Source organism: Pungitius pungitius, chromosome 16 (assembly GCF_949316345.1).
Source record: "Pungitius pungitius chromosome 16, fPunPun2.1, whole genome shotgun sequence".
NCBI lineage: Eukaryota > Metazoa > Chordata > Actinopteri > Perciformes > Gasterosteidae > Pungitius > Pungitius pungitius.
In genome coordinates this window covers 9,864,577-9,886,927 of record NC_084915.1, presented here as the reverse complement: position 1 = coordinate 9,886,927, position 22,351 = coordinate 9,864,577, and the positions used below count along the sequence as shown (strand labels likewise).

The 22,351-nt window shown below is 42.9% G+C and overlaps 1 protein-coding gene across 3 annotated transcripts in view; it reads right to left on the bottom strand.

Annotated features, from left to right (window-relative positions):
• Nucleotides 1-1,659: 1,659 nt before the first annotated feature.
• LOC119215640 (transcription factor COE1-like) overlaps nt 1,660-22,351 on the bottom strand; it is a 65,768-nt gene continuing 45,076 nt past the window's right edge. Inside the window, exons 8-17 of one of the 3 annotated variants that reach the window (XM_037467948.2) lie at nt 21,756-21,897; nt 20,331-20,464; nt 18,966-19,092; nt 13,190-13,278; nt 8,644-8,709; nt 8,384-8,546; nt 7,749-7,931; nt 6,501-6,611; nt 5,572-5,640; nt 1,660-4,275 (exon numbers count right to left, since the gene is read on the bottom strand). In XM_037467948.2, the coding sequence (XP_037323845.1) occupies nt 5,573-5,640; nt 6,501-6,611; nt 7,749-7,931; nt 8,384-8,546; nt 8,644-8,709; nt 13,190-13,278; nt 18,966-19,092; nt 20,331-20,464; nt 21,756-21,897 (1,083 nt within the window). In that variant the 3' untranslated portion in view covers nt 1,660-4,275; nt 5,572. Of the gene's footprint in view, nt 4,276-5,271; nt 5,641-6,500; nt 6,699-7,748; nt 7,932-8,383; nt 8,547-8,643; nt 8,710-13,189; nt 13,279-18,965; nt 19,093-20,330; nt 20,465-21,755; nt 21,898-22,351 lie in introns of those variants that run through there. The other 2 variants (XM_037467947.2, XM_062558135.1) reach the window with 2 other exon arrangements.

Sequence of the window (22,351 nt, the reverse complement as noted above, 5' to 3'; positions counted from 1 at the left end):
ACAAAGCCCTCTAGCCCTGGACTTCCAGACGACGCACAAACTAACAATCAGGGCATCAGCAGCATCCGGAAAGCCGGAGGTAATGATTGTCAATGAATCAATCAATGAAGGCAATGAAATACTTATCAAAGTATCTTTTAAAAAATGTAGGTAGTAGATCTATATGTACAGTGAAAATAAAGTAAACATAATTGGCTTTCCATATGTGCATGTTTTACAACGACATTTCACCATCCTGAGGTCAAAGCTGGCCTTTTCTCCACTTTTCACTGCCTGGTGTTTCACTTTGAAATGTATTGTTCACATTGATGATTTTGAAACTGTTCTGTGAGCAGAGCCAAACCTCAAAAGAAAGCTTAATGTCAGCAAGTACAGCCCGTGTACATAAAGGGTTTGAATCCCACTGAAGGAGGACGGAGGAGGAGGGGAGAGAGGATTAGGGTGTGTGTGTGTGTGTGTGTGTGTGTGTGTGTGTGTGTGTGTGTGGGGTTCCTACTGATGGGGTTAAGAGCAACCGGAGTGTGATGTGGTGATGGAGGGAGGATGAGAAGGATAAAAGAAGAGGAGGGAGGAGAAACATTTTTAGAGAGTGGAGATCCATTAGCTAATGGATGTCTTCAGTTCTGTCTCGTCAGACTTATCACACACACCCACACACGCACGCACGCACGCACGCACGCACACGCACGCGCACGTGCACACACCCTTGCGTACTTAAAGAAGCATCAAGCCATTGAACTGTTTTTGCGAATGTGTGCAAATTGCGCTGCAACAAATTGACTACATTCTTCAACTCATTGAAATGAAGGCTATGAATAATCCCAAATTGAACTCATATCAGCTCTACAAAATGTGTGTTCAAACACTAAATACATTAATGTGTGTGTGCGTGTGCCGTGAGACAGGAACTAATTGGTGTCAATAAGACATCTGTGGCTCCTCTTTGATTAAGCCTGCAGGCTAGGAATAAGAGAACAACGCCTCACACACACACACACACACACACACACACACACACACACACACACACACACACACACACACACACACACACACACACACGCACATACAGACACACACACATGCACGCACACAGCCTGTGGTTGTGCTGATAGGTAACTCCAGGCAGGGCCCATCTGTCTCATTACAGAAAAGATCCTCACTAGAGAATTTGTATTGTTTATGAACACACACACACCTATACACACACACACTCACATAGACGTTTCAGATTCCGCGTTTGAATCAATGAATCGTTGACTGCTGATACAGAGATGTTTGTCACTTTTACTTATCAGTTGGTGAATGGGTTTATTTTGTGTTTTTTGAGTGTGTTGCATATTTTAATGAATATACAGAAACACTCTCTGTAAATTTGTGTGTGGGTCAAAGTCGCTTTATTTTGTTGCCACAGAAATGGCCATTTTGGGCTGAAATTGTGTGATACTTTGTGACCACGGTATTAGACAGACTGGCTGTCCTTTTACTCTGTGGCCAATATCAAATTCACCTTATTTCTCACTTTTTGTTATGCAGGTGACCCAGCTTGACCGTTTCTCCTGCATCTGTGTCTCTCCATGTTGCGCTAGAATTGGATTGACCAGACAAGCAGCAAAGTGAAAAAAATGACACCTTTCTCACAGAGAAGAACTTTAATTAAATATAGAGAATCAAAAAGTTATTTTACACTTCAAAGTTTAAAATTAAAAAAAAAGAATCAACAGTATCATCTTTACAGTAGCTTCCTCTTTACTCTTCCCCTCCACACTGATACTGTGGATAAATGTGAGCATTGACGATGACCACCACTCTGACCGCAGACAAGCCATGATGAACTGTTGCTGGACAAGTGCTTCGGATCATTCTTCTTTTAACCAAACCCCTCGATGTACTTATTCCTGTACAGGTATTTATATATGTACTATGAAAAGAAAAACATTCTTTAACTTCAAAACATCACATTTTTCTTTCAGAGAAAAATGACGACACACTCAGACGCACAGTCGCAGGCACGAGCACACGTGGACGCCAACAGAAGAGTGGTCTCAAGACCCATTTTTGAGATAAAAAAATAAAAATAAGTGGCTCATTTTGTAAAAGGAAAGAAAGAGGGCGAGTAGACAGAGTAGTAAAAGCACAATCAAAACGAGGGGAAATGAGGGTAAATGAGGGGAAGGGAGCAATGTCCGCCTGCTTTTCTGACTTGACAAATGAAAAGACATGACAACATGGCTTATTTCGTTGGTTTGAAATCAGCAGTGGAAGTATGGCCTTTGATAATTCAAACAAACGCAATCATACAAAAGGGTTAATGACGTTGCAATCCTTACACATGAGTGATGGATCAAGGGAAACATCTTTAAAAGGACATTTTGAATTTGTGCTCTGAAGAAGTTACAGATTTCTGGCTAAGGAGGTGGATTTCACCCATTATAGATTTAATAATGGAATTTTATCTAGAATTTTCTTTCTTTATTTATCAGCCTGGATCCACTCAAGCAGGAGTTACATTAATCTTGATCAAATATCAGGGGTTTATTTTATCAGCATAGGATGCCAGTTAGTTTTTCTGTCTGGTTAAGAATCCAAATTCACTGGCAAATGTCACGTCAGTGACAAACAATAAAGTTAAATAAATGTGTGGATGCTACCTACTGCAGGCTGTAAAGCAACGTCGTAAGTTGTACATAATATGGCATAATGTATGACCCTAAAAAAAGAAAAAAAACATAGTTGAAGATGTGGTGTAAGACTGATCAGGCAGTAATGTCTCAAATAAGGGCTTTGGCCAAAAAACATAATCCTAAAATAATTAAGACTGTTGAACCACACGCACTACAGTGACTTTCACAACAATTCATCAGGTACTTTGCCTGCGCATTTAAGACATGTTGCTGGCTAATTATCCTGCGGTGCAAAAAAACCCAAGACTTGGAAATTCATAAAAGTGAACTCAAAAGCAGATTTATTTTTAATATACTGGTGTTTGTACCCCCTTTGAATCCAAGAGTCTACATTGACTTTTTGCAATTAAATACTTCAGTAATCCTAAACCTCGACATAATGTTTTTGTTCCTACACCTTAACAACTAGTTTTTGATCTTGTGGTGGATTTGAACTCATTACGTGACACCACCACATAAAGCGAGAAAAGAAGCAGAGAAATGTCCAGCTAACAAAATAAACTGAGAAAAAACAAAGCTAACCAAAAGGAAAACAAGGAGTCCTGTGCTAAGACAAAACATTTCAAGCGACTTTCACAACAGAATGGCAGCAGTCTTTAAAACGTATCCTCCGCGACTTTATAGCAGATCATGTGGTAAGAAGGCCGCCGGAGGTCTCAGTGAAGGAGTCGAGTCAGTTCTTCTGCTCCCGGTGATCACAAACCAACGCAAGTCATTATGAACTTCATCCCTCCTGAGACCCACCGACAGCCGAAAGTCTTCTTTCTTTTATTCCTGGCTTGTCAAATAACAGAATTTGTTTCTCTCAACAGCTTCTGTTGGATGAAACGTGGGGATTTCTTGACTGCACCCGGCGGGGAAGCACCTCAACACTTCAGATGCAGAGGAAGACCTCGCCCCCAAAAAGTGTCTGTGAAGACGGTGCGGATTTGGCAATAAGAAGCAAAAGTGTGTGTCTGGTTTGGCTTGTCTGTGTCGGCTGGATTTGAACCTCTATGAATCTTGCAGCCTTATCTCATTCTCATCCTCATCATCATAGTCCCCGCCATCATCATCAGGCGTTCTTCACATTATATTCCTTCATTAATAGAAAATCCGTCACGTGAGATACAGTCAGAAGGTGACTATCAAACTTTAACTGTTGCACAAAAAAGAAGTCATTCAAGGGAAGAAATGGATCATCTCCAAAATAAATACACTTCCTGTGTCTGTGGAGAGTCATAATGTAGGTGTGGCCGTTCTCCTATAAAGCATCACGGTGTACAAAGTCCAAACAACTTATTTCTTTGCAAACAGTCTTTGTTTTTTTTGTTCTTCGACTGTTTGTTTTTTTCGCTGTTGTTTTTGTGTTAGAAAGGCCTGAGTTGGGTTTGTTCCTTCAGATCGGGACATGGATCCCCGACCGGAGTCTGACTCGCATCGAAATCCTCTGCAGGGAGCGGCGTGAATGTGCTTGGTTCATCTGACACACACGCAATCACTCACGCACACAAGCACACACACACACACACACACACACACACACACACACACACACACACACACAGTCACTCTCACCTTTACATGTGTGGAACTATCATTCCCGGGATTGCTGTTGGATGGAAAAACAAACAGAGGGAGAGACCCTTTTAAAACACAGCCAAATAGTTTTCATTGTCACACAAAATTCTTTCATGAATAGATCAATATGTCTTCACATCTGTGCAGCTGTGTGACTGCAGTGACATTTAAAACATCAACAGACCAATAAATCAGTAACATCGAGCAGGGACACATCATACAGTATAAGTCGGACTTATGCAATGCTGCTCGCTCAAACACACCCACCCACACAAATAAACATACACAAACACACACGTTAACACACACGTTTAGTTGTTTAGGAGAGCAGTTGGTGTATTTTATTGTATGTTTGTGTGTGAGAGATTGAGATCATGGTATATTTAAACCCAAGGGATGGGTGTCAACATGTGAGAGAAAGAGCCCAGCCCAAAGTCACACACACACACACACACACACACACACACACACACACACACACACACACACACACACACCCACACACACACACACACACACACATTATATATTATAACATATATAATGTATGTAAAGTGTATGGAACCTGTTTCTTTTGTTTGTCAGGTGCTCACAGGCACACAAACCCTAGGACAGGTATACCGCCCCTATAATCTGTCAAGAGAGTCGAACAGCTGTCCTTGTCGATCGCTCCATGGTAAGCTGCCAGTGTGTGATCCCTGAGTGTGTGTGACAGAGGAAAGTGTGTGTGTGTATCTGTAAGTGGGGAGTGTTTATTTCAGCTGTGCTTTGAGGCTGTGCTTTCAGTTCCCACACCACACACACACACACACACACACACACACACACACACACACACACACACACACACACACACACACACACACACACACACACACACACACACACACACACACACACACACACACACACAGCTAAACAAAGCCAGCAATGTTGAGAAATAAATTCCCTTTGCCAAATGTCCTTTTTTCTTGTCTGTGTAAATATTAAATAACTTCCTGTCTTTTTCTGTAGCCAACTGGAAGACAGGGAGGAGTTACTAGGCAACAGAAAGGTTTGCTCTGTGCCCTGGGATGAGTTGTTGATGAAAGGGTACAACTAAAGAGGATGCAGAGGTGATGATGAGACAGAAGTGAGTTTGGGAGAAAGGATAGACGAGGCCGGTAAGACATGTTGGGTTGAGTGAGGTTTAGTAATGTGAGTGGAAGATGATTCAGAGGTAGAACATGTCAAACAAGCAAATATACCTTTATTGAAATTAGTAAATTTACTAATTTAAAATGTGCAAAAACAATAATCTACTTGAAAAGATAGTGGAGGCACATACTTCAGGTGAAAGCCAGGCCTTGTAGAGAGTTGGCTGTTGAGTACTTGCTAGAGTCCACAAATGTTTGATCTGGTAGAGAGAAGAAGAGAGACAGGCAGGAGAGAGAAACAACAAAGAAAGGTTGTAAGGTCAGAGGAATATAACAAGGGTTAGATATCAGAGAGAGGAGGGATCAAAACTGTGAAGTACTACAAAAAGCAAACTTAGGTCAAATTTTCCTCATTAGAACAACCTGATATTGCCTGTGGTTGTCCATGTGTGTCTGTGGCTAATCTGCATAATACTTTGCATGGCCGGTTAGAGTTGAACGCTCAAGGAGCTCTTGCGGTTGTAGTGACTTTGCACTTTCTCAAAACACCTTTAATCCAACCAGTGACTGTCTGCTGACTCCTCCCTCCCTGGCCTTGGCCAATAGGGGCCGCTAATGATGACATCACAGCCTGCTGCACAGCCGATAATCTGCGCTCAGAAACTCACATTTATGGTTTTGGACGGTGCGATTGGCTTATTGCTAACAGCTAACACATCCCACACTGCAGAGTGCATAGAACCAGCTGCTATTGCTTTATACGCGTAGTAATTACAATTCATCCTGAGGGAGCATGTCTGCCTGTTGGACATTTCACAGCACTCATTACATTACATTATATTACATGTCATTTAGCTGACGCTTTCATCCAAAGCGACTTACAATAAGTAACTCCATTCAATAGCAGCTTCACAATGCAATCCATCTCACGGTTGTTATCATATTCCTGTCTGGATCGGAGCAGTGGGCTGAACTAAGACCTAAACATCGACCGTGCACCATCTGTCTCTTCAGAGACAAATGTCAAACAAAACAGGGACTGTAATGGCAGAATATCTGCTTGGGGAAGTCCTCTCGCCCGGCGTCCTCTAACTGACTGGCTGTCGTCATGGCGAATTACCTTGGAGGCCGTTGACGTTGGAGCTGGTACATGAGGGCGGAGGGGAGGAGGAGGGCCTGACCACCGGAGCGAAGGCGGACTTCTGCTTAACGGCCGCCGACACCATGTTGGCTGGAGAGAAGGAGAAAACGCCAGAAGAGGAGGAGCAGTTGGAGGGGAGAGAGGTGGAGGAGGCCATGGTGGGGCTGGATGGGACAACTGGTGGTAATTCAATGTTTTAGGGAAGAGAGGAGGAATAAGGAGAAAGAGAGAAGGAGGGAGGTGGTGTAATGAATCAAAGGATGGATTAAGGATGAAGGGTGAGAATAAAGGAGAGAAATTATGGTCACTTCATTGAAAATCATGGCTTCAATCTGAAATTCTACATTATGCGAGACATGTTCATAAAGATTTGTTTTCGTGATTTTACGTTTCAGAAATTAGAATTTGATATGTTAATAAAGGTCTAGAAAAGAACAATTTGGCTTTTGAGAATATGCTTTATGGTCAGAAGGATGCTGACAGCCCCGCCTTCTTTAATGGTTAGCCTTCGTGGCCTGAACTAGGCCATTTGGTTTTGATGAGTTTGGGAAAGTGCCTGTTGTGTTTTAATGTGAAAATTCCCTTTGTAATAAAGTCGGGTTCCTGCAGAAACAGCTTCAAGTGCAAGAACATCAGACACCTTTGAGACAAATGGACGACATCTCGGGATGGTTCCACTCTTCCAAAGTCAGATCCTCATTTCACCACTTCATTGCCAATGAGAAAGATATCAGCAAACAAACAACATCTGGGGTCCATCCAAATCCGTAACCCTCCCTCCCTCTTGCTTTCTGCTAAATGGACGAGGGATGCATTTAACCAAGCGAGAGAGAAGAGATGTGGCTGCCGGGTGAAAAGAAGCGAGGAAAGGAGGTAGGAGATGGTAGGAGATGGTAGGAGGACAAAATGGATTGGTGATTGTTTTTGGATGCACAGAGACAGAAAGGCCCATGGGGGAAATCTTCATTCGGGATGTGAGACTTTCACTTCCTGTCCAGAGACGTGTGTAGATGCAGTGTGCAAGGTTTCTATGACTGTGTGCAATTATTAACACCCGTCATTCAACTAGTCGCTACGTAACTGCATTTGAAGCATTTTGGTGGCTGCTAAGCGATCTTTATCGTAAGAACCTTCACCACAGAAGAGAAGGAGCTCACAGAACATGTATCTTTCTGTGGCGCAGTGTGGGATTGGCAGTGGAGGAAACACACACACATGCGCACTCACTAGCATAAGGCGAGTTGGCTGCAGAGCCGTTGAGGAAAGTAGGGGAGCCTCCCAGGTTGTTCATGCCGCTGTTGTTCGCGTAGCCGTTCATGGTGCTGGTGACAGAAGTGTAACCGGTCTGCTGCGGCGTGGAGCTGGGCACGTAGCCGTGAGGGGACACGCTGCTGCTGCTGCGCACGAATCCTGCGGCAGGAGGAGGAGGAGGAGGAGGAGGAGGAGGAGGAGGAGGAGGAGGTTAGACAGTTGGTCGGAGTTATGTGAACACAGATCATTAAATGTAAATGAAGACAAAATATGTTCTTCCATCGCATGTCTTCTGTTAGACTGGTGGAAAGAAAACATCTATGTTACATAATCACAAAGTCACAAAGTTTATTTGACTACATTTGCATTTTAACTTTCGGTGAACTTGTATTACCACTGCAATATTTTGTTGGCCATTTATCAAGCAGTTAAGATGACTGTTTACTCTGAAACACGTCCATATTAATACATTCACAAGAAGAATTTATTTATTTTTATTTTAACGCAAGAGGCAACTTGTAAATATCTTACAAGTAAACTGTAAGCGGTATTGTGAGTTTTCTTGGTCAAACTCATTGACATTAAAATAATGAACACTTTCATAGCCTCACCCTGATTGGCCTGTGGGGGTTCGGAGACATTGACGGACAGCTGCCCACTGAAGGAGTTGACCCCCATCATGCCGCTGTGGTTGGAGCCGGAGAGCTGGGAGTGTCCTCGTGGGACGCTGTAGAGAGCTTCTGCAATGTCCGCCGCGCGCTTCAGAATGATCTCCTACAGGAGGGGGCAGAGCACAAAGGGACGGTTCCCACAAAGCTGACACGTAAAACAACCCTTTTATTTTCTTGTTTTGCTCGTGTGCGATTCCCACCTGGTTATTATGGGGCAAACCATAAAGGGCTTCTACCAAGTCGGCTGCTCTCTTTAAAATAACCTCCTGAGAAAAAGAAGAGAAAAAGAAAAAGTAAAAATACACAATGTATCTTCACTCCATTTAACGGCAGATTATGCTGCTGTCAAGTCTATGGCTTTTCTGTGTATTTATTTGTGTCTAGCATAAAGTGCATTTAAAGAGCTTTGTAGGCTCTTCTACAGTGTATTACTGTTCATATCAGACCACACTTGAATGATGTGAAAATGATGTTGTGTGACTGCCGTGATTTTTATTTAGTGATTAAAAACCATCCAGTGTTTGTAAAGTTAATCTCGTGTTTTAATCTCTTTCCACGTCTGCTTTGCCGGCCCCCTCAGTCCCTCTTTTTCTCTCGACTCCCTCCCCGGCTTCTAAGGCGTCTTGTTTAACAGATAATGTCCTGTCGTTTCTACAGTGTGAGGCGGCCTGACCACTGAGAAAAAATGACTCAGTTCTTCACAGCATTAACCTGCACTGTGTGAAAATCTCTCTCACACACACACACACACACACTGATGGTTGGCTGCATGTGTGCTCTTTTGAGTTTGTGCCTGCGGAACATATTGCCTCTCCATCAGCGTGTGTGTGTGTGTGTGTGTGCGTGTGTGTGTGTGCATATGAGAGGTCACAGTGCCAGTCAGCAGTTTTAGTGTGCCTCTCCATGGTGCTAAATTCAATCTTTTACACATTATTATGGCCAAGCAGGGTCTCCGCTAACCTCCACTTATTAGACTGGTGAGCTGAGTGGCTCTCTCATACACACACACACACACACACACACACACACACACACACACACACACACACACACACACACACACACACACACACACACACACACACACACACACACACACACACACACACACACACACACACACACACACACACACACACACACCCACGTACACACACGCACACATTCACAGAAACCTGATCCTGAATGTGCGAGTGGTTCCAGTAAGGAAGTAGCTGATAAACGGGAAGGAAAGATGATCCTCTGGTAATATCATCATTATAAAGTATACGGGCCTCTGCTACTAAATCACTCAAAGCCCCTGGATCAATGCGCTTACAATTCTTTGCCTGTTTACGTCTTTTTGTATTTAGAAACCACAATATCACAAACCACAAAATTGCATCACCTAATTAATTTCTCCCAAGTTGCGTCTGTAAATAGGAAAGGATTGTTTGCCGGATTATTTCCTGCACAAATGAACAGTGCTTCCAGCTGCATTGTGTTGAAATGCATCAGAATGAAAGAGTTTTGTTGATCATTTAGTTTCAAAAGACCTTCAACTTCTGTCAATAAGAAATTGAAATTGGGGACTAAAGCTGTCTCCTGCTTGTCAGTTCAAACAGATGAACTGGGTTTGTGCTTCGCTGCTCTACAGTAACAGTGACAGACACCAACTCTGAAATGTGTTGTTGTTAATCACAGACAGCAGGATTTTTCTTTGATTCCTTTAATTGCTGCAATAAAGCCTGATTTGGAGCTTTAATCTAAAAGTATATGATTTGTCTTGTTTCATGTGATTGTCCTGCATTGTCTTTAACTGTTGACACATGCTTATGGAGTATGCGCCTGACATGTGCCCATCATGTTCGTGCCTGGTCAGTCTTTAAAAAAGAATCACAACATCCTTTGAGTGTATTTAAATCATCATTTAGACATGTTTGGTACAATCTATTCTTGTCTGTGTCAGGTAAATATACACACAGACGGACAGTCGGAGACAAGTGAAACGATTTGAAAGATGTGTAAGAAAATGCAGCTGTGTTGGCAGAGAGAAGGAAATAACTGGAGGTGTTATGAACGGCTCTCATGTGAAAACCACATACACACACACACACACATTGTAAACATTAGGAGGAGTAAATGCTGAGTATCTGTTGAGTCTGATGTGTGTGTGTGTGTGTGTGACGTGCCAGCAAAGACATGACACACACATGACTTATTCCTCCCTAATGCGGCTACATTAGTTGCTTGATCCGCTTCTAATGTCCCATTAGAGATGCCGTACACGCAGGGTCACACCTAGATGATGTCATACCGCACATCTGGGCTCAGAGGGATGTGGGCCACAGTCACCCAATCACACACACACACACACACACACACACACACACACACAAGCAAGCACTCCAAGTATTACATGCACACACATATTTGGCTTATACGCATGATGGGAGTGTTTAGAACATGTGGTTTCAGACCAATTCTCCTCACTGGTGAACATCAACAAATATATACATTGTACATAAATATATAGATTGCAGGTTTCCTCAGTGCATCACCAGAATTACTCATTTTGATAATGCTGAAGTCACAACCTCAGTGCGATGTGTGACATCATCAAATGGAGGGGCACACAGGCCAGCTGAGTGAGTCACCAGTCCATCGAGGCTGACACACTCTGGGTGACCATTCAGACCATTCACAAAGAACGGTGTGCACATTTTTTAACACAAGTAATCCTTTAAAGTATCAGTGTCAACAATATGCCATTACTTTAAATATAATAATGTAATCCTGGGAAATAATAAAATGCAGTGAAAAACATCAAATCTGACTTCATTCCACTAATAAAGTGGTCTACAATTGAGCAATTTGTGTCCTTCTTTCATTACATTTGAGAAATATTCTGAAACCTGAGTGTTTTTTCCCCTGCTTTTTTTGCTGATGAAAGTAAACATAAAGCGCTACAGGCCAAGAGAAGTTATTGATTTCTTTGTGCATCCAAAGAAGAATTTCTGCTTCTGCTTAATTAGTTACTGGCTGAGCGTTTTGAGGCTTCCCTGTTTGTATGCGTTTCATCATATGCAGCAACTGCATGTGCACATATGGATGGATGCTGAAGAGATCGCACTCACACAAACTGGCAGCTGAACACTCGTGTTTGTGTGTGTGTGTGTGTGTGTGTGTGTGGAGGGCAAAATCACTTCAGTGTTCACTGAACAATAAAAGAATCGTCTGTCCACTGGTAATCCTCTCATACACTCCACTGCCCTGTCTGTCTGTCTGTCTGTGTGTGTGTGTGTCTTCATGGGCTTGTAACCAACTCAAATAACTGCAATGAAAGGACTGATCGATACTCCGAACACGCAGGCAAGTCTGTGTGTGGTGACAACCAAAACGCCGTGTTTGTTAAAACGCATAAAACACCAGGAACATTGTTCTAAACGGAGAGCATGGCCAGTGTCTAACTCGTGTGTTCAGGGAAAGTGTCAATTGAAATCTGAATTACAATCTGAATTCTGATTCTTCAGATGCCCGTGCCCCTAAAGGACATGCTCTAAATGTTGTCAATGGTCTGAAGGTACTGCACACTTGGCCCCCCTGTCCAGGTTGCAATTAACTGTATAAATAAATCAAATAATAATAGTATGCAGGAGGTAAAGCTCCAAAACCCCTCTTCTTTTTGAATCCAGAGAGGAAGCATCAAATAACCAAAGAGAAGCTCTCGGATGAAACCCACAAACATTTAGACAAGCAAACATACACATACACTACATGTCAGTCAGATGACCCTTATTGTAATCCTCCCTTTTCCCAACATGACCATTGGGACTATGGATCCACAGTCTTCACAACATTAGAAGCGTGAAGTTTGTGCGTGATGTATTTAACACGTTCATGGGGATATTGCACATTAGATTGCTAACACATGAGCGGGAGGCAGGGTGTGGGCAGGGCGGCGATGAGGTCGCTTCATAGCCACATCATCACATCATGACCAGCGCCCACTCTTTGATGATGTCACAGCACAGACAGCCAGTCCTGGAGCGGCTCCAGAGGGGACAGGGAGCCAATCAATGGCAGCTGTTTAAAAGGTCATGACCCTGCCCACCCAGATAGGTAAGCTCTAAGTATGTTCTCTCACACACACACACGCACACACACACACACACACACACACACACACACACACACACAAACATCTAAAAGTCATCCTGCATGTACAGATCACGATGACAGGTTTTGGAATCAAAGCCGCGCTCAACGTTTGGTGATAATAGTTTCCATCTGCTGATCTTTTAAACACGCCGCTTGATCTCCAGCTGATAAACAAATAATCAGATATGACTCTGATCTGTAGCAGATTCAAACACGTCCATGTGAACGGGTTTAAGCAGCTCACACACGCAGAGTTCACAAAGAGGTAGATAGACAACCCACAAGAGATTCGAAAAGACGTGTAAAAAAGAAATATGAAAGAAATATACAAGTAACACACACAAAACGAACAATTAAAACATAAACAAGAAAAGATGTTGTTTCTAGTGTTTTGAATGAATGTAATCTCTTTATGCTTCTTCTTTGAACGCAGAGTAACTCAATGTTGACTGAGAATTTGCTGGTTTGATCTCTGTAGGAGTCACACAGACAGTGTAGCTGCTACAGAGAAGTAAAAGATGAAGCCTTTTTATTCTATGTCCATTGTCCGGTTTTGGCATTAAATAAATGTGCAAACAAAGGGTGAATGTACATTTCTTTGGGTACCTTAGGTAGCCTCTCGGGATCCCCTGGGTGCCGAGGAATGACCTTCTGAAGCCTTTGGAAACCGTAGTCAATGGTCGGCTCATTCAATGCTGCAGAGGACAAAGAGAAAAAAGTGTGAAGGAGTAGAAAATGAGGTCTCTTTGTCAATTCCTCCAGCTTCATGCAGCAGATTACACAGCATCTGCATAAAGACATCAACTTCCGGGAAAATTCTGGAGAACAGTGCATCTTCAGCTATCAACTAATACCATGAATACTACCAATTTCCAACAATATATCACATATATTGTAAAATGCATTGCCTTATAGACTGACCAATGAGAAATGATGGGAAATCTCCATTTTTGTCTTAAGTACAATCTAAATGTGCTGATTTTCCATTTGACTCATTTTCTGTCTCTTTCTACATGTCCATGACAAAGAAAACAACAGATCCTGTTGTGATGATTTGTTAACTGTCCGCTTCCTGTCAAAAAGAAAAACAGCAGGTGAAGGTTTTGTGAGGAAGAGCCTTAATGCTCTGCACGGAGGGATGTTAAAGTGTAAGAATAATTTGCTTGCCCAGCTGTGACTTTTACACTTATTTGTGCTCGCGGAAACTGACAGGGATTTACCTTCATAGACTTGTCTTGAAGAAAATGATTTTGAGTGCTGAAAAGTTGAATATTTGGTTTAAAATAATGCCATGAGGTACATGAGGAAATAGTTTAGTTAAAATTGGCTTTTAAACAATTACAAAGTGGGACACCGCTGTTCCACTTTCAACATCATGAATAGAAGCCCAACAACATGCAAATGTTCAAGGATGAAAAGATCTGGTGGAATAACTCATGGTGTCAAAAGCATCTGTACGATAATAACACCAGGGGTATAATTTAAAAGGGTATTAAAGAATGCTTAGTGTGCACTATAATGTTGCAATTATGTTCCTCTCTAGTCCTTCTCCGATCAGCATGTCAATCAAGTCGGGCTCTGAAAGCTCTGTCAGTCGGAGTTTAAAGACGTCTGTGTGCTGAACATGTGTCTTCAGCCCATTACTGACACTAACGGCGTGTGCACCTTGTGTGTGTGTGTGTGTGTGTGTGAGGCAGATAAAGGTTGGGAATAAGATAAGAAGAAAGAGGTAGAGGCATCACTAGATGAAGAGATGTAGATATGGGGTGCATCTATGTGTGTGTGTGTGTGTGTGTGTGTGTGTGTGTGTGTGTTTTCCACGTGTGCGGCTGGAGTGATATTTGGGACTTTCCACATCCGTACATAATATTGTGATGTTGTATAGTTTCTTTTAGCATTTGCGTGTGTGTGTGTCTTATATGTATCTCTATTTTATTATGACATCACAGTTTCTGATTTCTGTTATGTCAAACACCTCAATTTGTTAGCACGATGACTTCATTAATACCAGATGTTCAAATGTCCTGAATAAAAAAGATTTTTTTATATTTTAATTCTGTACACATTTTGATTTATAATTACATCAACATGATCGGTGTAGAGGAGTCAGGTCGAGGAGAACTGAGGAGGAAGTGAAGTACAGGCTAAATGGAAGAAAAGTAGACTAAAATAATACAATTCAGTTAAAAGAAGAGGAGATGGGAAGAAAAGGAGCCGAGAAGGGAGCGTTTGTTAAACGGAAAGCTCAACTCCGCTGAGAAAAACAAAACTACAAAAACAGATGCCTAACAGTCGGTGGGATATCAACTGTCAGAAATAACTGCCAGTGTCAGATACACACGCTCTGTTCATCTCTGGAGACGTTTAACCGATGCCAACTCTTAATATAACACACACACACTCACAAATACACAATATGTACACAACAGGATGACCTGGAGTAGTTGTCATGCCTTGGTGCCTAAAATGTATCCAACCGACTCTTTATTGATAGAACAATGTGCTCCCTAAATCATTGCAGGGTGTGTGATTTTGTGTGTTTATGGGTTTGTGGCGCTCTGTATGTGTGTGGAGGTTAATATCAGACATTGTGTACTTTGAAGACAAAAGGTCAGGCTTCTTTTTGCACAGAAATAGTATCAATGCAACAAAAGCCATCCAACTGATTACACATCAGCAGTAAAAAGTATCAGCAACACCAGTGGGTCCGTCCACAGAAACAATGGTCACACCGACACACGCCGACGCCGAACACACACACACGTCCAGTCCTACACATGGGAGACGTCCCAGGAACAACAGCAACATCCAACCTGGACGACCAAACAACACAACCGCATCAGTTTGAAAGGGTTGTCTAGTCTTCTCTCTCAATGAAGACCCACATTGTTTTTGTTTTGTTTCACTTATATAACCTCATCAAACGGAGTAAAACTGCAGCTGTAAGAAAAATACGTTTCATTCCAAAGTTAAATTGACAATGAACTTTTTTTTTGTCTTTCCTAAAAATCCTTTAGTGCTTTGGTGCCTTTCCATTATGGAGCGTGCTACCCTTCCTGATCTTTGGTTCCAGTGACCAATGGGTCAGAAGTGATGTGGTCACATGGTCACAGCCAAAACTAAAGCCACTTTGGTTGGTTGATGGTTGTTTTCCACCATTCCAACAACAGTCATCATTTCTTATTTTCCTGACCATGGAACTAAGAACATGCTGCCTGCGTCTCTGCACGAATCCCTTCTCTCCTTCTCCACCTCCCCGTCCTCCATCGACGATGCCCCCCCCCCCCCTTTTTTCCTTAACTACACCTTCTGCCACTTTCATCCGTCCATCCTCCCTGTCCAGTCCTCCATCACGCTCCCTCCAGCCTGGCTCTTCCTCCCAGAGTCCAGGGCTGCCCACAGATCAATACTCATAGAACTTTCATGAGGACAGACCCTCTGCTCCTGTTTCACAATAAAATGTGAACAGAAGGAGGCAGAAGAAGAGGAGGAGAGGGGGGGAGTAGTAAAGAGAAAACGCATGTCTGCGCTTATGTATGTGCTTCTATTACCACTTTGCCGCGGTGATGTTTTTCTAGTTATCTTTTGGGAGTTCTTAAACCAAGGAGAGCAAAGGAAGTTTAGGAGGGAGGGGGGGAGGGTGTGCAAGGGTGGAGCTGGATGAAAAAAAAAGGCACGCCTGACGTAGAAGGAGAACAAGAGGTGGAGGAGAGAGGAGGTGTGGTGTGATCGATTCTCTGGCCAGCCAGCGGTTCAATACCACTGAATTATTGCTTCATTCTTCCCCTTATGAGATGAGATCTCTTTCTCTCTGGCTCCACTCTCAGTGACTCTGTGTGTGTTCGGCTATGTGTGCATGCGCATGTGTGTATCTGCATGTGTGTAGCGGTACATGTGTGATCCACTTACCAGCAGATCAATAATTTACAATCTGGTTTTAAAAGTCCACCTTTCCGTCTCTCTTTTTTGTGTCTCTTGCTTTGAACTCTTGTCTCACTCTCTTCTATTTTCAATCTTTTTTTCTCTCCTTCTCTTCGTCCGCTAAATTAACTTTAAATTGTTCGTGAAAGAGTAGAAAGCCTAAAATTGTGCGACTCCTTTTTTAGTTCTTACTGAAAGTTTCTTCTCCTCGGCTGGGATTTGAATCTTTGCATACATGCACATTGTGTGTATGTGAGAGCATTTATTGATCTCCCCTTTGTACTAATATATTTTATAGAAGTGTGTGATGTTGGCCCAGCAGGCCAATGAAGCCGCCATACGACACTGTGTGTATTTATGTGTGTGTGTGTGTATGTGTGTGTGTGTAGTAGACCATCTGTTTACCAGACTACTCACCATCTTTCCCTCATATCTCTCTGATTTACAATTACTTTCAACTCCCGCCCGTGTTTGAAAGTGTGTGCGTGGTACGACACAACCCTTCATGCAAGGCTGGCTTTGTGTGTGTGTGTGTTTAAGTTGTGTGGTTGTATGCTAGTGTATTTAATTGCTTGCTCCGTACAGCCAGAGGCAAACGAGGCTAAGAAGCACCGTGAAACCTCATCAGCCAATCGGCTTCCACTGCCACGACCTTTCACCAGCGACTTCCAGGAAGAAGTTGACCTTGAGGCGGGGTCAGGAAACCGTGGTAACAGATCGTGTTTCCTGGGTCACATGTTGAAGCCATCAGCCAATGGCGAGGTCACGGGGGGGATCATCACCGCCCAATAGGGGACGCAGTTAGACACCAGACGAACCAATTACCAGCCGGCTGGCCTCAGGGTCGCACCAAAGACGCTTTGACTGAAGACCATTGAAGGAGGACAGAAACTACAGATCAGGAACATTTTAGCGACACGTAGCACCACTCACACTGCCCATTAAAGGATAATCTTTCCAACTTCAGCAAGACATCCTTTTTCTATTCTTACGTTACATTTTAACCACTTTTTTTGCATTCTTTACATGCTTTTTGAAGCACAGTGAGACGTTTGAAACAAAACTCACTTTCTGAAGCCCTCTTTGGGAGATATTTTAAGCTTTTATGGATTTAAAGCCCACATAAAAAGTGACAATTTATTCACGGTGAGTTGTTTCTTCCCTATTGATCAGGCTTAAATCCTCATCTTTATAGTTTTGGTCATTAAATGTCACCAAAGAATTTATACTGCAGCTGTTTTTCTTTTCTGTCTTTTCTCTCTGGGAATGACGTCATTCTTACGGGGTGATGGAGCCATGTTGAGCGGATCAATACCAGACATCACATCACCTCCATCCATCGCCACATGCATGTCCGAACCAAATGAGCAAACACACACACACACACACACACACACACACACACACACACACACACACACACACACACACGCACACGCACACACACGCACACTTTCTTCTGCATTTCATTCTTTTTTCATCCTTGACTGAGTTTTGGAGGAAAATGCTCATTCGGAGTCAACAATCCGGTCAGAAATCACACACGCTTCATCCAAGATTGTGTGTGCGTGTATGCATGTGTGGGTTGGTGTGTGTGTGCATGTGTGTTAGTAAACTGGGTGTTCTGGATGATTTCACTAATAGTTTCAGCATGCAGAGTCATAAAGAGCAGACTGTTTAATTGTAGCTGGTTTTAACGAGGCTCTGATTATGGCAGCATTCTAACCAGTGTGGCTCGTTAATGTCGACTAATCTACAGTCATTAGTTCAACACTGTCTGGCCGGAGAGTGAACTGCAACTCAGACGCTATTCAAACAAGCAGACATAAACACAAATTGGCCACATTTCATACATAGAACACATTTATACAGTGTATATATTAGGGCTCAATAGATTTTATAAAATGAACTAATTAATCTCACATTTTGAAATTCACTAATCGCGATTTAACGTTTTTCTGCTGAAGACTAACTCTTATGAATGAACGATTTGATTTTCTTTAACGTAAAACTACACACATTTGATCATCTTCCAGGCAGAATTCCACCACCTCTGCAGACTGTGCTGCGCAGGGTACACGTTGAGATTGAAGTAGCCTAGAAGCTACCAACGTGTTGCAGGCGTTATCGCGGCCTAAAGTGCTGCGTGTGGCACTCGCCCCTCTTATGTTTGACACGTGGAGGGATTCCTCTGCACAGTTCTCTGCTGTATGTCGCGCCTGTTTGTTTTGCAATGCAAAAAGCTCTCTCCATCTTCAGATACCGTCCTGTTTTCTCCGATCATACTGAATGCAGGCGGCTTTGTGTCAGAGGTGAACGCACAGCGGAAGTAAACATAGCTGCGTTAAGATATCGTAGCGCATGAATTTCACCCACAATAATTGCATAGATCTAAAACGTTAACTTTGACAGCCCTAATTCGTATATACACAATTAAAAAAAACAGCATGTGTTGGCCTACCTGTGTATATGAACCTTCCAGGTGTGCCTTTGCAGAACTGTTTGGACTTGTAAGACAGAGTGACCTCAACGACCCCGGGGATGTGTCTGGGAGGCGTCTGCACCCGGATGGCATGCGGCGTGATCAGCTAGAGATGGACGGGAAGCGCAGACCAAGAGTGAGTAAACAAAAACACGTCACCTGATCAGGGCAAAGTAGTGCAGCTCTGCACGGTTAGATCAGTGCGACTGGGGTTTGGTGAGTTGTTACTAAATCACAATAATCCTTGACATAACCTGTAGTCATCATGAACTGGTTTGGGTGGATGTTATTGTGCACACTTAATGGGGAGGAGAATGAGATATTGATGTAGAATGCATTTAAAATCTTAGATATGTATTGATTCAAGAATCATATTAATAGACTAATGTCATGCTTTATAATATTTTCTGGACTGTCTTTTTTTACTGGACTTTTCGGCATACAACAGTGTCTTTTAATCTCATTTGTATTGTGACATGCCAAAAAAACAAAGCAACACTATCTAAAAAATATGAAATTTTAGGGATCACATTTTATGGATGTTTTTCAAAAATTGTTTAATTATTTTTGACAAATGTCCAGGTAGAAGGAAAAGTTGCAGACAAACAGGACTAAACATGCAGTCGCTTTACACAGACAAGTTTGTTCAAGCTTTTTCCTCATCGATAGTCGGCTTGAGTGAAAATGAAACATTTGGACGGCCAAACGTCCATTAGAGCCACTCTGAGTAACGCCGAGAGAGCTGAGTCAGTTTGAACTAAAACTGTGACTCTGTACACATGTTAGTGTGTGTAAGTGTGGCTCTCAACACTGTAAACAAACCCCACAGCTCTTAACACACACACACACCCACACACACACACACACACACACAGGGGGTTGTTGTTGGAAGCGAGCCACGGTGGCTCTGCGCTCACGGTGAGTGGAGTCAGAAGACAAATAAACACTCTGTAGAGGAGTTGTGCTGGCCAAAAAAGTACCATGGCGAGCTCTGTATGTGTGTGTGTGTGTGTGTTTGTAAGTGTGTTTTTTTTTAGGGCATTAAGCCAATGGCTATCAAAATTTGCTGATTTGATCAGTATTCCACCGAGAAGGGAGCGAGGGAGTGGTGGCAGGGTACAGATGGGCGGCGGTTGCTTGTTGGTGGGGACTCATTAGCGAGGCAGACCTCATTTAGACAAACATTAACACACAAACATTCACAAGATCACACACAGTTAAGAGCCCGACCATGAGGAGAAGTATGTTTTCATATTGAATTACTTCCAACGTCCGAGGGCAAAAGCACACGGTGGAGGGGTTGGAACAACATCGAGACGGGATGATGATTGCTGGCAAACTGACCTCGCTCCAAACCAGCATGGTGCCGAAGATGACTTGGAGCCCATCGAAGAAGTTGTCTCCTATGATGATGACCGTGGCGCCCCCCGTAGTCCACCCCTCGCTGGGGCTGATGGCTTTAATGCACGGAGCTGCTCCTGGTGGGATGAGAGGAAGGAGTAGAGTAGTCAGGACAAGGGGGACATTTTAATATTAAAGGTTGTTTAAATCTGACACGTAGAACTCAGATCAACAGGCCATTCAACAACAAGCTTTCATAGAAAGCTTTTGTTTGATCTCAGCGTAGAGGGATATGTGGCTTTAAGCCTTTCTATCCCTTTTACATCTGCATCTCTCATCATGCTACACCCTTGGCTTTTGGCTTTGGTCCAGTTCAGCACACCACACCTACTGTCTGAACACACTGTAGATACTGAGTCCTTAGTCCCTCGCCATCGTCTTTTTACTAGTGAGGCTTTTCCTTGTAGATTTGTCGACTGAGTGCAATGAGAGAATAATTGAAGGAAATAACTGCAGAGGTTCTAGATAGTTGCTTTTATTTTAATTAAAGGTCCTTAAAGTCCTTTTATCTAGTTTTTGAGGACTTTTAAGATACAACGGAATTTAATTGGCTTTAACTAAAATAAAACCTCTTTTCTTATGGGATGCAATTAACAGGTTGTATGATAACCTTGATTTAATGGTGATATTCACTATTTGTCAAACAAACATACATTTCCCCTGCAGGTCTTTTGAGACCTAGATGTTTCACTAATAAATAAAGATTTGCTCAATTTGTGGCAGTTAAAAGTCATTTTCTTTCAAAATGTTTAAGAATAAAAGTACTATTTTTAAATATTATTAATTAATAAATGTACCCCAAAAAAAATTAATTTACTTTAAAAACACTTGTGCTGGTTAATAACTGTGTTTGTCCCAAAGCCCGACTGACATGACAAATAAGCAATTTTTTTAAACTAATGAAATGACAACAATAACACACACAGAAGGATCAGTATGCATCCTATTACATAACACTCAGCTTTATGTCACTTTGGTATATGTGAGTGTGCGTAAGCTCATATCCAATCCCACATTACAACTATAAAAGCTTGCCTGTCAAAAAAAATCCTCCTCCTATGTGTGTGTGAGATTATCAGCCCAATTTTAACAATGTCCTTTACTCTGGGTGTGTTTCTGAAAGAGAATCAAAATTATATTAGACCTGACAACATGCACACAGACACACACACACACACACACAAAGACAGAGCATCACACCAAGCTTTGTGTGTGTGTGTGTGTCTGTGTGTGTGTGTGTGGAAGGTTGGATTAGCCATATGGAGGGGCAGGAATCACCTGATAGGATTAAACCATCAACCATCTGGTGGCCATGCTGCTCACACGCATTCATGCACAGACACAGACACACATACGCACTCATTTTACCGTGTTCGAGGTAAGACTGGGTTCCTTCCACGGGATCGAGTCTGCGGGCCCGTCGCCCGTGTTTGGAATTGTTGTGGACAAACATGTTGTCGGAGACTGACAGGACATGTCCATCGACACTCACTGTCGTCGATACCACCACCTGGGGAGCAGCAAGGGGGAGGGGGGGGTGCAGGATGGGGGGGGCAGGATTGGCGAGGCGGGGTCAGACAGACCGAACGGTCAGATAACGGTGGAGAGGGTTGGGTGAGGCAAGGGGAGGAAAGGGGAGGAAGGTATAGAGCGTGGACAAAGAGGTAGAGGAGCAGGGGAAGGACAAGGGGCAAGAAGAAAGGAAATAAAGAGAAGTTCCTAAGTGTGGCGTCCAGAGATCACTGCAAGCAGGAGTTAACAGCGTGAAACTGAGAAAAGCTCCTTAAATGTAACCTCTTATCGCTGCTATTACCACCACATTCAACACACACTGAGTAAGTCTGCGTGTGTGCGCGGGTATGTGTGCGTGGTGTCTATCCTCCTCTGTTCAATAGTTCCTGATGGGTCCAGCCCTTAATTATCTCCCAGGGAAACAGAGCTGTCTTCTCTGGTTCCACTACAAT